Source organism: Glandiceps talaboti, chromosome 21 (assembly GCF_964340395.1).
Source record: "Glandiceps talaboti chromosome 21, keGlaTala1.1, whole genome shotgun sequence".
NCBI classification, from domain to species: Eukaryota; Metazoa; Hemichordata; class Enteropneusta; family Spengelidae; genus Glandiceps; species Glandiceps talaboti.
Window position 1 is genome coordinate 8,774,367 of NC_135569.1, and position 12,987 is coordinate 8,787,353.

The 12,987-nt window shown below is 35.3% G+C and overlaps 1 protein-coding gene across 1 annotated transcript; it reads right to left on the minus strand.

Moving 5' to 3' along the window:
• Positions 1 to 1,924: 1,924 nt before the first annotated feature.
• On the minus strand, positions 1,925 to 9,887 carry LOC144451442 (transmembrane and coiled-coil domain-containing protein 4-like). Its single transcript, XM_078142281.1, has 11 exons — positions 8,943 to 9,887; positions 8,163 to 8,337; positions 7,542 to 7,699; positions 7,214 to 7,311; positions 6,429 to 6,692; positions 5,500 to 5,664; positions 5,232 to 5,368; positions 4,928 to 5,012; positions 4,441 to 4,558; positions 3,716 to 3,833; positions 1,925 to 3,206 (listed from the first exon to the last, which is right to left on the minus strand). Exons 1-11 carry the CDS (start codon positions 9,614 to 9,616, stop codon positions 2,973 to 2,975), a joined length of 2,226 nt encoding a protein of 741 aa, XP_077998407.1. The 5' UTR covers positions 9,617 to 9,887; the 3' UTR covers positions 1,925 to 2,972.
• Positions 9,888 to 12,987: the final 3,100 nt, after the last annotated feature.

The window sequence follows — 12,987 nt, forward strand, 5'->3', positions numbered from 1 at the left end:
TAATGCACTACTCCACAGAGATAAACAATTATCGATTTCAAGTGTGCACCATTTATTCCTTAATTGCAATAGTTTGGTGATTAATTAACAATCACAGTTATTATAGGTAGACTGTAAGATACATTGTGTCTCTCCATCCTCACCAGCCTCCTGTCTCTTGACCGACGTGTGAGGGCGCCCTGTCACGGCGTACCTTACTGACTGAGTTGAAGGCTAGTATAGTACAAAATTCTGCTTCAAGGAAGACACAGTACTGTGCAAATACAGTAGATATGGCATTGAATATGAATTTTTTCAGCATAATGTATATACATAGGACTCTTGTAAGGAGCACAGCTGTGAGTACATCATAATATGACAAAGGCAGATCACCATAGCTGTGCTTTCATAGTCCCACAACTAGCTAAATTTCAAAGTAAATACTAAAATCAATATATTCAAATTTCTGATAACATACATATTCATATATTTCTTTCCATAACAAAGTTTTGGTGGGAAATTACCATATATCACCATTTAAGTAATATACTTTGTGATTAAATTTTTAAATCCTATGTAAAGATCAGTATACAAATATTAATAAAACTGACAAAAATCTACTTTCTACCAAAAAAATGTTTGGTTCCGGTTACCCGACCCCCATCCTCGTAAACCACAGCCTCTTTTACGGCACCATCCAAATGCACTGCCCAACAAGCAGTTACATTTCCAGTTGTATTTAGCTAGTTAGGTCATTATTTCGCAGTGTCGCGGAAATAAGAGATATGGTTTGCGAGAATGCCTGACCCCACCTAATTTTTCACACTGACCCTAAACTTTCTTTTACATATTTGAGAAAAAAAAATAAAATCGTTGTGAAGTCTCACAAGAAATATTGGATGCGGAAACTGACATCAACTTGAAAAGTCAATACAAAACTATTCTTCCAATCTGTAATAGCTGTACATCATGTGTGAAGAAACCAACAACACAGAGACTATATGGAAAACAACTGAAATATAACTACCTGAACTAGACACTCACATATGAAAAAAAAAAGATATAAAATTTTTTTAATAAAATAAAAAATCTACCTACCCTACCTATTCTAAAATTGAGCATAATCAGAACCACATAACTTTTTTATTAGGCCTTATAGAACATATGTTGTTGAATAGACCACTGATATGGTAAATTGGACCATCAAAAATCCAAGTATTAAGAGTTTCAGTAAATCTCAAAATCAAGGCAATATGTTTGGCACGATCCATTTCTTTCATCAAGATTAACAAGAAATATCTAAACAATCTAAATTTCATTTCATTCCCTAATTAGACAAGAAATACTGGGGAAAATAATGGCGATTTGGAACATTTTGACTCACATATCGAGCACCACAGAACCGATGATGTATAAAAAAGTTGTCGTGCTGTAGAACGACCAAGGTAATATAACCCATATTTTCTGTTTAAAGACAATATCTTGTTTGTGTATGGTATAAAGTAGTAATTTGTCTCTCAACTGTCAAAATTAAACACACTTAATTAACTAGCTTTGCCTGATCATATGACTTGTGAGCACATCTATATGTTTTTAAAATTGGCAAGAACAAAACTGGCTTTTAATTTAATTTTTCAATTTAACATAAAAATCAAAAACATGATAAAATCTGTTTACAGGATTGTACAGGTAGCCATTTAAAAATCAAACAACTACTACAGTGTGTGACACCTATAATTGGATGATGATATGTGATATGTGTTTTATTGTCATATATATACTGATACATATATAACGAAATGTGCATTGGATATATATATATATATATATATATATATATATAAACAAATTAGTACATCCAAATTTGCTAATAACTATGAAAATGACTAAATACAAGGTGAGCATTTAGATTCCTTTATACCTTCTTACACATTTAAATAATTTGTTTTTTAATATAATCAAGTTTTCATTTATTAGGTAGCTGTATGACAATAGTTATTGTGTGGACAGGAAAGAGATATATATATGATGCAATTTACGTACTGTAAACCTGGCAATTTTTGCTGAAGACTTTTTTTCACTTATTTCACTGAACAGCAACAAATATGTGATAGTTTATGAATTCTTTCTTGGCCATTTTGTATTCTGTCTGTCTACCCTGGTATATTTCTAATAAGTACGTACTCTGAAAATCAGATGTTTATTTTACCTGAATAGTTAAACTTTGAGACAAATTCTTTGTTATGTTGTACTTTAATATTGTTCTACCCTGTTTTGCTAAATAAAAGTTTATACACTATTCCCCTTTATACACAGAATGAGAATGAGATGTAGTGGAATTCTACTTTCTGTTGCAATTATCTTTGACGTCTCTGTAGCAATTATCTTTGAAGCCTCATTGTAAAACACCAAGCCTCTTTTAAAGTCATATCCGATGGATTTCCACCTCCATTGTCATTTAAAGGCATACGTTGATTGTATACATTATTTAGAGGTACTTTCTCTACAAATTAGCATTCAGCCTACTCTGGCACCAGGCCAATGGAAGATTTTTTTTGTGTCTCATAAATTTCATTTTTAAATTTTGTGAAGGAAAAGGTGGTCAACTTGTAATAATTTTCCCCCAGTTACAAGTAGTCTCCTGGTGGGCTTAGTGTTCACCCGACTGTCTTCTGAGGGGCTTAGTGTTCACCTGACTGTTCGCAATCATTGAGGTTGAGTTTGAAGTACCGGTACACTGAACAGAGTAATTACAACCACCTGTCAGTGTGTGATGAATTACTACTGACATATGCTGTTCAATTTCTGCAGCAGATTTAGCTTGATTTTTTGTAGAATTTGTCCATTTGACTTGACTTAGAGAGAGAGAGAGAGATCATAGAAAATGAAAACAACTACATGTATAGTAACTAGACTGGTTATATACTGCTCAAAGTTGTAAGCATCTTGACTTCCCCTGTCTGTTTACCCTATCACAAACATTGATCAGTAGTTTAAAAGTTATCATCAAGAGCCTCTGTGGCAACCTCCACGTCATCAACATCTGTCTTTTCTACAACTGTAACACCAGCAACTTCCAGTATGGGTTTCTTCTTGGTTTCCTCAGAACTTCCTTCTTTCTTGTCACCCTTGGCAACCAGTCCACTAGATGATGTATCATTGATTGAGACGCCAATGATTTTCAAGATGGTGTCCATCTTTTTAGAATAATCAAGATGACCAGAAACCTGAAAACACAAATGAAGTGATGAGTGGTAGAAGCATAAAACAAAGAGATAGTAGTCATGTGACACAAAGACAAAAGTCATGTGACATCAAGATAGAAGTCATGTGACACAAAGATAAAAGTCATGTGACATCAAGATAAAAGTTCAAGTTGGTCATTTTCCATATTCAACTGCATGACGTCTACCAGGAATTTGTACGTAAAATGTAAAATTTAACAACAAATATGACTGCCTTTCGGCCATATTTGATTCAGTTACAAAACAAGTGACATGCATACATCTCACATTGTATGTTTTACTTACCTTTGTGCCAGGTTTGATTGAACTTGGTTGGTGCATGACAGAGATATTTGGGTGACCACACACACGTACACAATCATGCATACATCTAAAGTTATGATGGATGCATGGACGGACTGACATATGAATGAAACCAACTTAGAAGTCTCCTCTGCCAAGTGGTGCATGTTAGGGACTAAAAATATATTATATTAATCGAGAGAACTTACCACATCACTTAAGTCTATGTTAATCATTCTTCTGTCATCCCAAGCAATAGGTTGGAGTCCAGCTATAGATATCTGAGCTGATGCTGTCCGGTATACAAATCTCAAGAGCCAATCGCTACTGCAAAGTGACAATGAATGCTAATTGGTTTAGTACTATTTTACATAATTTAATTTGCATATAATATCTTAATCCAGATGTGGTTGCAAATTATGCTTGGCACATGTATGTCCTTCGTCAAGTAGCAACACATAATCAAAGAACGCTGCACAGATGCAAGAGTCACGTAATCTAATTGTCCACATGCCTACCCATGATCCCTGTTATCGTTGCAATATACACCATCACTTGACTGTTACTATGGGTTTGGTCTTGTTGCTAGACAAATTTGCATACATTTTCTGAATAAGCATTCACTTTTTTACCAAATGTTAGTTCTTTCTTAAAATTTTAAAAATACATACATATACACACACATGCACACACAAACACACACACACACACACACACACACACACAAACACATGCACATCTGCACAGACAGACACACGCACATCTGCACAGACAGAGAGACAGACATGTTACCATGCCTATAGCCCTAGCCACAGTTCAGATGTGCTAAAAATGGAATAACACACAGTGTGTACATGTGATTGTAACTACCCCACTACACCTCTAGAGGGCAATATTCATTGAAAGGTCTCTAAGAGTATCCGACATGCCTGACCTGCAATATCCATTAATGATTCTCCCAGCTACAACTCTAGAAAAGTTCTGCCAGTTTGAAGGGCTAGCCGGAACTGGTGTCCCAAGCAGAATCACATCCTCTAACAACCCTTCAGTACCTGTTTTAAAATAAAATTATCATCATGAGAAAGAAAATGAAATAGGAATTTACACTAGGTCAAAATTAATGACTCGTCAGAACTTAAAAAGAATAATTTTTAATTTTCACAGTAAAGGCCATGACAGTAGCAATTTTATACCCTTAGAGGTAGCAGACACAGAGGGCAGTAGTCTAAAACTGTTTTCCTGTTATGGGCGATACCCAGGTAGGGATATACTTCAATCTACAGAGCCACTAAATAAATAAAACATGTTGTAATTTATCGATAAAACAAGTTATCTACACAGGTTGTCTACTATTCAATATATGAAACTTTACAATACTCAGCAACATGAAATAGTTCTCAGATAAAGTAATCTTGACAAACCTTTTCTCTTTGATAGTTCTTCAAGACAGTTGTATATGACTTTGGCACCAAGACTGAAGCCTATCAATGTCACTGGTCGATTACCCTGTAAATAATACAATTATACAAATTAATTAGGAGAGATATACAGCACTTCAAAATTTCATTGCTCATGTTATTGAGCGAGAATTTTTTACCACCCATAGCACATGAGTTGATTTACTGTATGTCGGGATTACCACGGCAGTTTTTACTGGGGATCTTCACTTCTAAATTATCTACATCCTGGGTTACATAATCAACAACAGACCATGGAGCTCCTTACCTGCTGCTTTGAGATGAGAACCTCAGCTAACTGCTGGCCTACTTCCTTGGCTCTTTGCATGGCAACACCCCAGGGATTGTCTATAACACCAGCAACTGATAACACAGTAGCAGGCCATGTCAATGCAGCTAATAAACCTGAAATAGTACAAAAGAAATCTGAGTTTTTACCAATGTCAAATGTCTACATGTGGCATGTACAACTGATGAAACTCAGTGACTAGGCCATTAATTACAGCATAATGTACTTTAACATGCACTATACTTACCTGCAAGAATTGTGTGTTTCAGTGCTTCTTGTGTTGCCATAGTAACAGCACCTTGAAGAAGATATTCCAGAGCATTTCCTAGTGCTATTAAGTATTTTGACTCCCATTTTAAATAATACTGTTCTTTGGATATAGCTAAATTTAACCACGGACTATGAAAGTTATCTGAAATAAATAAGAAAAGATGATTTCCTCAAAATTTCTCACAAATTACAAAATGACAAAATACATGATCACGTGTCGACTTCTTTGCAAGAACCATATTATAAATAACAAAATTGAAGTATTCACTAAATGTGACATTATCATTTCAGGGACTTCTGAACTATCAAAATATGATCAGAATTATTATGAGTACATGTTTACAGCATCTATTACATAGTAAGTCATGTACATTGTAATGACACTAAATATTGTAATTTTATGCTTTCACTGCAGTGCTACTATTTCGGACCAAAAATGTGAAACCACATAGACCAAGTCTGTGTTTGTAACTCAATACATTGCAAAGATCTAAAAAAAAAAAAAGTGTAAAATAATTTGTTATTACACGTACAATAACAAACATTTTACACACTTATCAGTCTTTTGCCATTTATTGAGTTACAAACAAGGACTTGGCATATGTTGTTTCATGTTGATATTTCAGGTAGGAAGCCATTGGAAAATTAAATTGTTTTATAAATTACAAATCCAAAATAAATACCTAATTCTCATCCATATGGCCACTTTAAAACATATTCAACTACATTTAATAAAGGTCCACTTTGAAAAAGGATTAAATATTAGGTGTGAAAAACAGTTATCTGACAGAATTATAGGAAAAGTTGGCCAGAAACAACAGAATAATCCTATGTAATCCTCATGGCTCCACCAAAAAGATAACACTAATGCGAGAACCTGAGATTGAAACCCTGGCCTTTAAATACCTGGTTGTTCATCACTAAGCCATCCCGAAATTGCTATGGTAACATGTAAATGGTTGCCATGGGTGATGGGACAGAATTCAAACTGTTCAATTGCACCAACTCGTTTCTTCATTTTGTAGCCAGTAAGTCCAGCACCTGCAGCTCCAAATAAGGATGTCATGATTGCAATACCAGCTGTAGTAGTCAAAGCTGCAGCAGCAGATGTACCAATGATAGCACCCAAACCTGCTGCAATGAATGGTGCTGCTAGTCCTGCTGTCAACCCTGAGAGGAAACACCAGAATACATCCACATGTAAATTTGTAAAAAAAAATAATAATAAATTAATCATTTATTAAATTGATCTAAAAAGTGTTCAGGAACAAAAATCTCTTAAATATGACTTTTTGACATTTGCTACTCTGTGAAGTAAAAGGCTGTACATTATCATTGGGAGGACAAAATTTGAAAAGTTCTAATAGTTTGAAACATTTCATTTTTTAAAATACAATAAACCCCATCCTAGGAGCAAACAGTATACATGAACTACACTAGAAAGTATTTTTGTTAAGGGTGATAAGTAGGCAACTCTACCCGAGTTCCCCAGTCATTTACAGGGGTTCCCCACCAGAATCATGGTATGGTATGGAAAATTTGCCAGTTTTACCCCTTTCTGTTCCCAGACCTTAGCAAAAAACACTTTAAACAGTGAATGAATCACTACTCTAGAGTTTCAATTCCTCAGTAAACTTGACAGGTCAAAGGTCAATATGCTAATTATTTTTTATAAGTAAACATCATCTCACCAATAGCAGCACCACCTCCAACAGTAGCTAGACCAATCAGAGCATATCTCTTCCTCTTCTTTTTCTTCTCCTTTTTTTCCCGTTCTACTTTCTGTTCTCTGTCAATAGAGGGAGACATGTTAATGGTTTGAAAATGATGGGTGGCTTGTTTAATACACACTTCCAGATTCAATAAAATAGTACAAAATATATCATACTCATGCTAAGTTAATATCTTTGAACAGAAAATATGGACAATATACCCTGATCGTTTTACGTCACGACAACCCATGTGGCCATTTAAAATTTCCTTCTATTTTGACTATTGATTTAAACCTATAGCTCTTACTCTGTTTCTTCTTCATGTTCTTTCAACATCCTGACCAGAATCTCTTCAAATTTTTCCAAGTGTTTCCAACGAATCCTTAAATGCCAAGCTACATGGAATATGAGCACCCTCATTCTGGCATCATAGCCTCCATTTTGTACGGACAATGTGACCAAATCCTTCAAAACAACAAAATGTTATACAGAACCAATTCAGAAAATTACAAGACGTTAATAAATGTCTCCCTAATATCTATAGCTGCCTTCTCTGTGATCACATAACTTTAAGGTGTGTTTGTAATAAACAGCGCCATCTATCATAAAGTGAACAAGAATGGAAGTTGGCTGTGAAGGGCTCTCGGCATATAATTCATAATCCTCAATGAGACAAACTGCTTTAGCCATCTGATGATCGCAAAAGCGTGAAACAAATGAGTTATGGCTTAGATCCTTTGAATTAAGTCTATAATGCTCTGCTACTAATATTGCATTAAGCACTGTCCTCTCCACTGAGATGCCTTTATTAATAATTCTTAATTCAATAATACATTACCTCCAACATTTCTCCTACAACACTTTTTTAACTTTTCTTTTATCTAAATATAAAAAAGTGTAAAATCGCTATAATATTAATCATGCCTACCTCTGGTAAAAGCAAAGGATTATTTTTTAAGACTGGATCCTTCCGTAAAGTATCAACAAAAGCGTCTAGACTTTCACTTCCCATTCCTGACATTAGTGCATTCATAGCAGGTCCACACTGGGATGGTAGTTTTAAATGATCTAATATCATTTTAATGGTCTGCTCTCGCCAGTTTCTGTGAAAGATATACAACAAGTGACAGTAAAGCATTGACATGCTGAACCTGTTACAAACAGAGAAAGTAAATAAATGAATTGGATTAATAACATTTGGTACAACATGTTGGCAGTAGAGACTTGTATTACACTCCATAAGTGATAACAGAGTGTGAAGTACCTAAAATAACTAATCTTTCACTCTATATCTACTCAAATTTCAGAAAAACATTATTTTTTTGAGATGAAAGGCGAAAGAAGTAGGTGGTGAATTTTTTTTTGTCTAGTTCAGGTTGTTACAATGTACATGTTGTACGTAGAGGTCAACTGAGATTTCTCATCTATGTGTTTGCACTTTCCATATGATATACAGACAACATTGTGTGCTACTACACTGTATTCTGCCATATTGTTTTGATCACAAGAATATAATGTCATCAAATCTCACTATTTCTCTCATGACTTTGCGAATTTTTTTTATTTCTCACTATTTTTTCGAATTACACAAAATGTACCTTAAAAAAGTTTAGGGTCGGCAATGAAAAACTAGATTGGGTCAGGTTACCAGAACCAAACAATCATTTTTTGCAGGGGCCTGATGAAAATAACGTAACAATTATCTTACTTGTCAAAGTCATTCTCAAAAAGTCGTCCGAGAGACACTGCACAGACTGAACAATAAGAGAACCTTGAAGCATCAGACAAAGCTTCCACTAATAACTTTCCTTCTCCGTGTTCATCTTTAACCACTGCTGCTAATTTAGCTTTCTTTGTTTTCTCCTCAGTCACTATGGCAACATCAGCCTCAATGTCATATTCACTTGAAGCGTCAGATGATATACTGCCCTCTGGAGACAGAGTTTTGGCAGCCTGGTCATCAGCCTCTGGTATGTTTAAATCCAATGACATTGCTGCCGCAGCACCAGTTTCAGCATCATCAAGTCCACTTTTATCATTTTTTGATTGTTTTGGTATATTTTCACCATGAGTTGTAGATATGTCTAAGCTTCCTTCAATATTCTTGTTCCTGTCTTGCTCTTCAACATTTTCAAGTCTTTTACCCTGTTTCTCAGACATGGACACTGTTTCCAGCTCACTAGTAACATTAAGATCTTTGTCAGGAACTACTGAAACACGTTCCTTTGATATGCCATCATCAGACACTTTATCATCCTCACAGCACTCCTTCTGTTCAGATGATACACTTCCTTCTCTTTTATGACCACCTGTTAAATTTTCTTCACATTCCAAACTTCCAATTGTGGTTTTAGTTTCGTTGGGTTCACCAGTAGAAGACATATCAATCTTGTTGTCTTGTGTCAATCTATCATCCTCTGTTAGTATTTTTTCAGGTTTATGTTCAACATGGTCCCTTTCTTGAGGTTCCTGTAAATCTTGTTGATATGTGGGGTCAATATTTTCAACATTAGCAGCATCTGTAAACAGTTCGTTATCTGTCAGAATAGTTTTGTCTGAATCCTGACCTTGTTTCGTTTTATCAAGATCCTCTTCAACACTGACTTTCAAATTATCATCCGTTGATACAGCACCACTAGGATATGAAACTTCACATCCATCTTTATCTGTACAATCTCCACTCTTACTATCTAGCATACTGGAAGACGTGTCAGTTTCCCCATCCGGCAGATTTCCCGATCTGTCCATTTCAACAGAAGTCTTTGAGCTGTCAGGTCCCACTTTAACACCATCTTCAGAATCTGGCAATGTGTCTTGATATGTTTCAGCCATGGTCTTCTCCATTGTGACAAGGTGATATGTTTAGAAATCCAATACTTCCTTATGAATCGATACTTACAACATAGTTATCTGATTATAAGTCTGGAGAAATAACTTTACCATATATTGGAATTACAAACAAATTTCATGTCAATATCCGGGTCATACGATGTTATGGTCACTGTCAAGTGTTTGAGACACAGGTGCTTGCAAAGTTTTAAAACACATTAACAATGTATTGTTGTTTCTCAGCCTTTAAATGCATGTCATGTCCTCACTTGGCAGCCATCTTTAAAATGATAAAAATCAGGGGTTGTTTGCACACACACTTGTTGATATGGCTGGACCTGTACAAAACATAGAAAAATATAGTGTAGCAATTTAACAATTATTAAACTTACTTGTCAAAGTCTTACTTTCTATAGTGATTTATTTATTTATTTAGTACACATAATATATGGGTGGGTGGGGGGGGGGGGGCAGAGGTTATTAAAGGTACAATAAAATGAAACAAATAACAAATATAAACTGAATTAATTTATACTACAAAGAAAAATTACTCACTTATAATAGAGCATGTATTAAAATAGATTTTTTTAAAGAAAAAAGAGTACATTTTGAATATAAAGTTGTATATATTGTAAAGTTTGAGGTGGATTTGACAAACAAATTTGTATGATACGTATGATATGGTTTTGTGTAGACTTGCTCTTTATTTGATGAAACATGTTTTTTTTAAACACATCTGTGTTTTTTTGTGTGAAATGACAACCTGGCTGAGTGATTGTAAAAACAGTCGGTATAGCCGAGAGACTTGGGAGATAACTAGTAAGGCCTATAAAAAAAATTATTTGGTTCCGATTACCCGACCCCATCTTGTTTTTTACTACTGACCCTAAAGTTATCTTTTTACAAATACAAGAAAAAATAATAAAATTGCGAAAATTGATTAAGTCTCGCCAGAAATAGTGGATGTGGAAACTGACAATAAAAAATAAATAACTGACTTAAAAAGACTGTTCTTCCAATCTGTAATGGCTGTACATCTGATAGTGATAGGAAGAAATAAACAACACAGAGACCATTTGGAAAACAATGGAAAACCTGAACTAGACACTTACACAGAAAAAAAATTAAAATAAAATACAATAAAAAATCTACCTACCCACCTATTCTAAAATTGAGCATAATCGGAACCACACAAATTTTTTTGTTAAGCCTAACTGGCAAAAACAGAACAAAAAGCTGAGGACATTGACGGCGAGGGGCTTCAAAAATGGGTGGGATATTCATACATACCCATGTACACTGACTTTGACAAGTTGTCATAGCGATGAGATTTATTGCTATGGTGCAACCTGTGCAGTATTTTATGAATAGAAATGTTGACTTCAATAGTTTCAATTCAACTGTTTACAATAGACATCATGTGACAGTCACAGGTTGACTTAATCTGACCCCACTTTGAGTCTTCAATTCACAGTACCTGTAATAACCATAATTCATTTTCTGAGTTTTCATGTTTGTAAGATACACTGCATGTATCACCCATCATTCATATGTTGTCATGGACATCTGGGACAGGTAAAAACCTGAACAAAGCATCACAGAAAACCTTTTTACAAGATTAATCCTTTCTGTATTTGTATTTGATCAGTTTTCTGGCACGTACTTACCCTGGGCCATGCAATTTTTAATCCCCTATGTCGTTCACTTCATAAATGCATATCAAAATGAATAAATTATTAAATATTTATCAGCACATTAAATTGATCATCAAATTTAATCTTCGCCCACCTAAATGGTATTCACATGAAATTGATATCATACAGTAAATTAATTCAAATTTACATATAACGTTAGTTCATTGTGTTGACAAACAGGACAATAAGGTGACACGTTTACGGTTTATTTATCAATGGCTTATCAACTCAGTACATGAAGCAGAACTTTTGTATTTATAATTCCGGTGTCTCTGAAGGCAGTAAAAATAAACTTCTCAAGTCCTGTTTGCAGAGTGATTATAATAAGACTCGATCGTGTTGTTGTAGAAGAAGGAAGGAAAGATCCAGCCATGGCTATCCACGTCACTGCGAGCACAGACAGAAAATAGTCATGCACGCAGACGGAGTAGGTCGGGACTTGATTCTCGGAAAAGGGGCTCGATTCTGTGAAGACTGAAGGACAATTAATCGTGTCCCACACTTTCTCCATGTGCATGTTCTCGTCTGCGAGGAGGACTACAATATACAGACCTGTTTGCAGACGGAGTAAGTCGGGTCTCTATTCTGACATCATGGACATTGTCGGAATCGAGTACCGATTACTCCGTCTGCAAGCAGGATGGACTATAAATAGACTACATCACAGCTGACAGTGATACATAATAATTATTTGCATTATTTTTTTGCATACACATAAACCATATGTACGTGTACACATCCGACTGTTCAATGAAATACTGGTGATGTGGTTAATCGTGTGTTTCCCATGCTGGGAATAACGACAAATAGAAAGAAAATATGGCTTACCTTTCCAACACGATGCAACAGGCTGTCGCCGCCGCTGAAACGAGACCTTAGACAACCCGGAAGACATGTACACATGTCTCGTGACTACTGAAGCGATGTTGTTCTAGCAACGTCATTTCCGTACATGTGAAAGCGCGACACCCCATAATAAACAAAGACGTAACTTTTGTTTTTATTAGTTTGTTGCGTTACCTTGTAATTTCACCAGGGGCGGGAATGGTCCACAGACGCGTGGCATTAGACAAATATCATACCAAGTTATGATGACTGATTACAGAGATTCATCTTCCAATCTTAGTGTAGTGTACCGCGGAGTGTATGGAGAGAGGATAGAAACTTTCAAGATTTTGAAATACTTGAAGAATCAGAGACTCTCCACATGGTGGAGGATATATGGAAGAA

Bases quoted from the DNA above. Each gene is read 5' to 3' on its own strand.
- LOC144451442 (XM_078142281.1), bottom strand. From the start codon at position 9,616: ATGTCTTCTACTGGTGAACCCAACGAAACTAAAACCACAATTGGAAGT. The intron at 7,700-8,162 runs GTAGGCATGATT...GTTGTTTTGAAG, and splicing joins ATCCTTTGCTTTTACCAGAG to GATTTGGTCACATTGTCCGT. The intron at 5,369-5,499 runs GTAAGTATAGTG...GTACTATTTCAG, and splicing joins GAAACACACAATTCTTGCAG to GTTTATTAGCTGCATTGACA.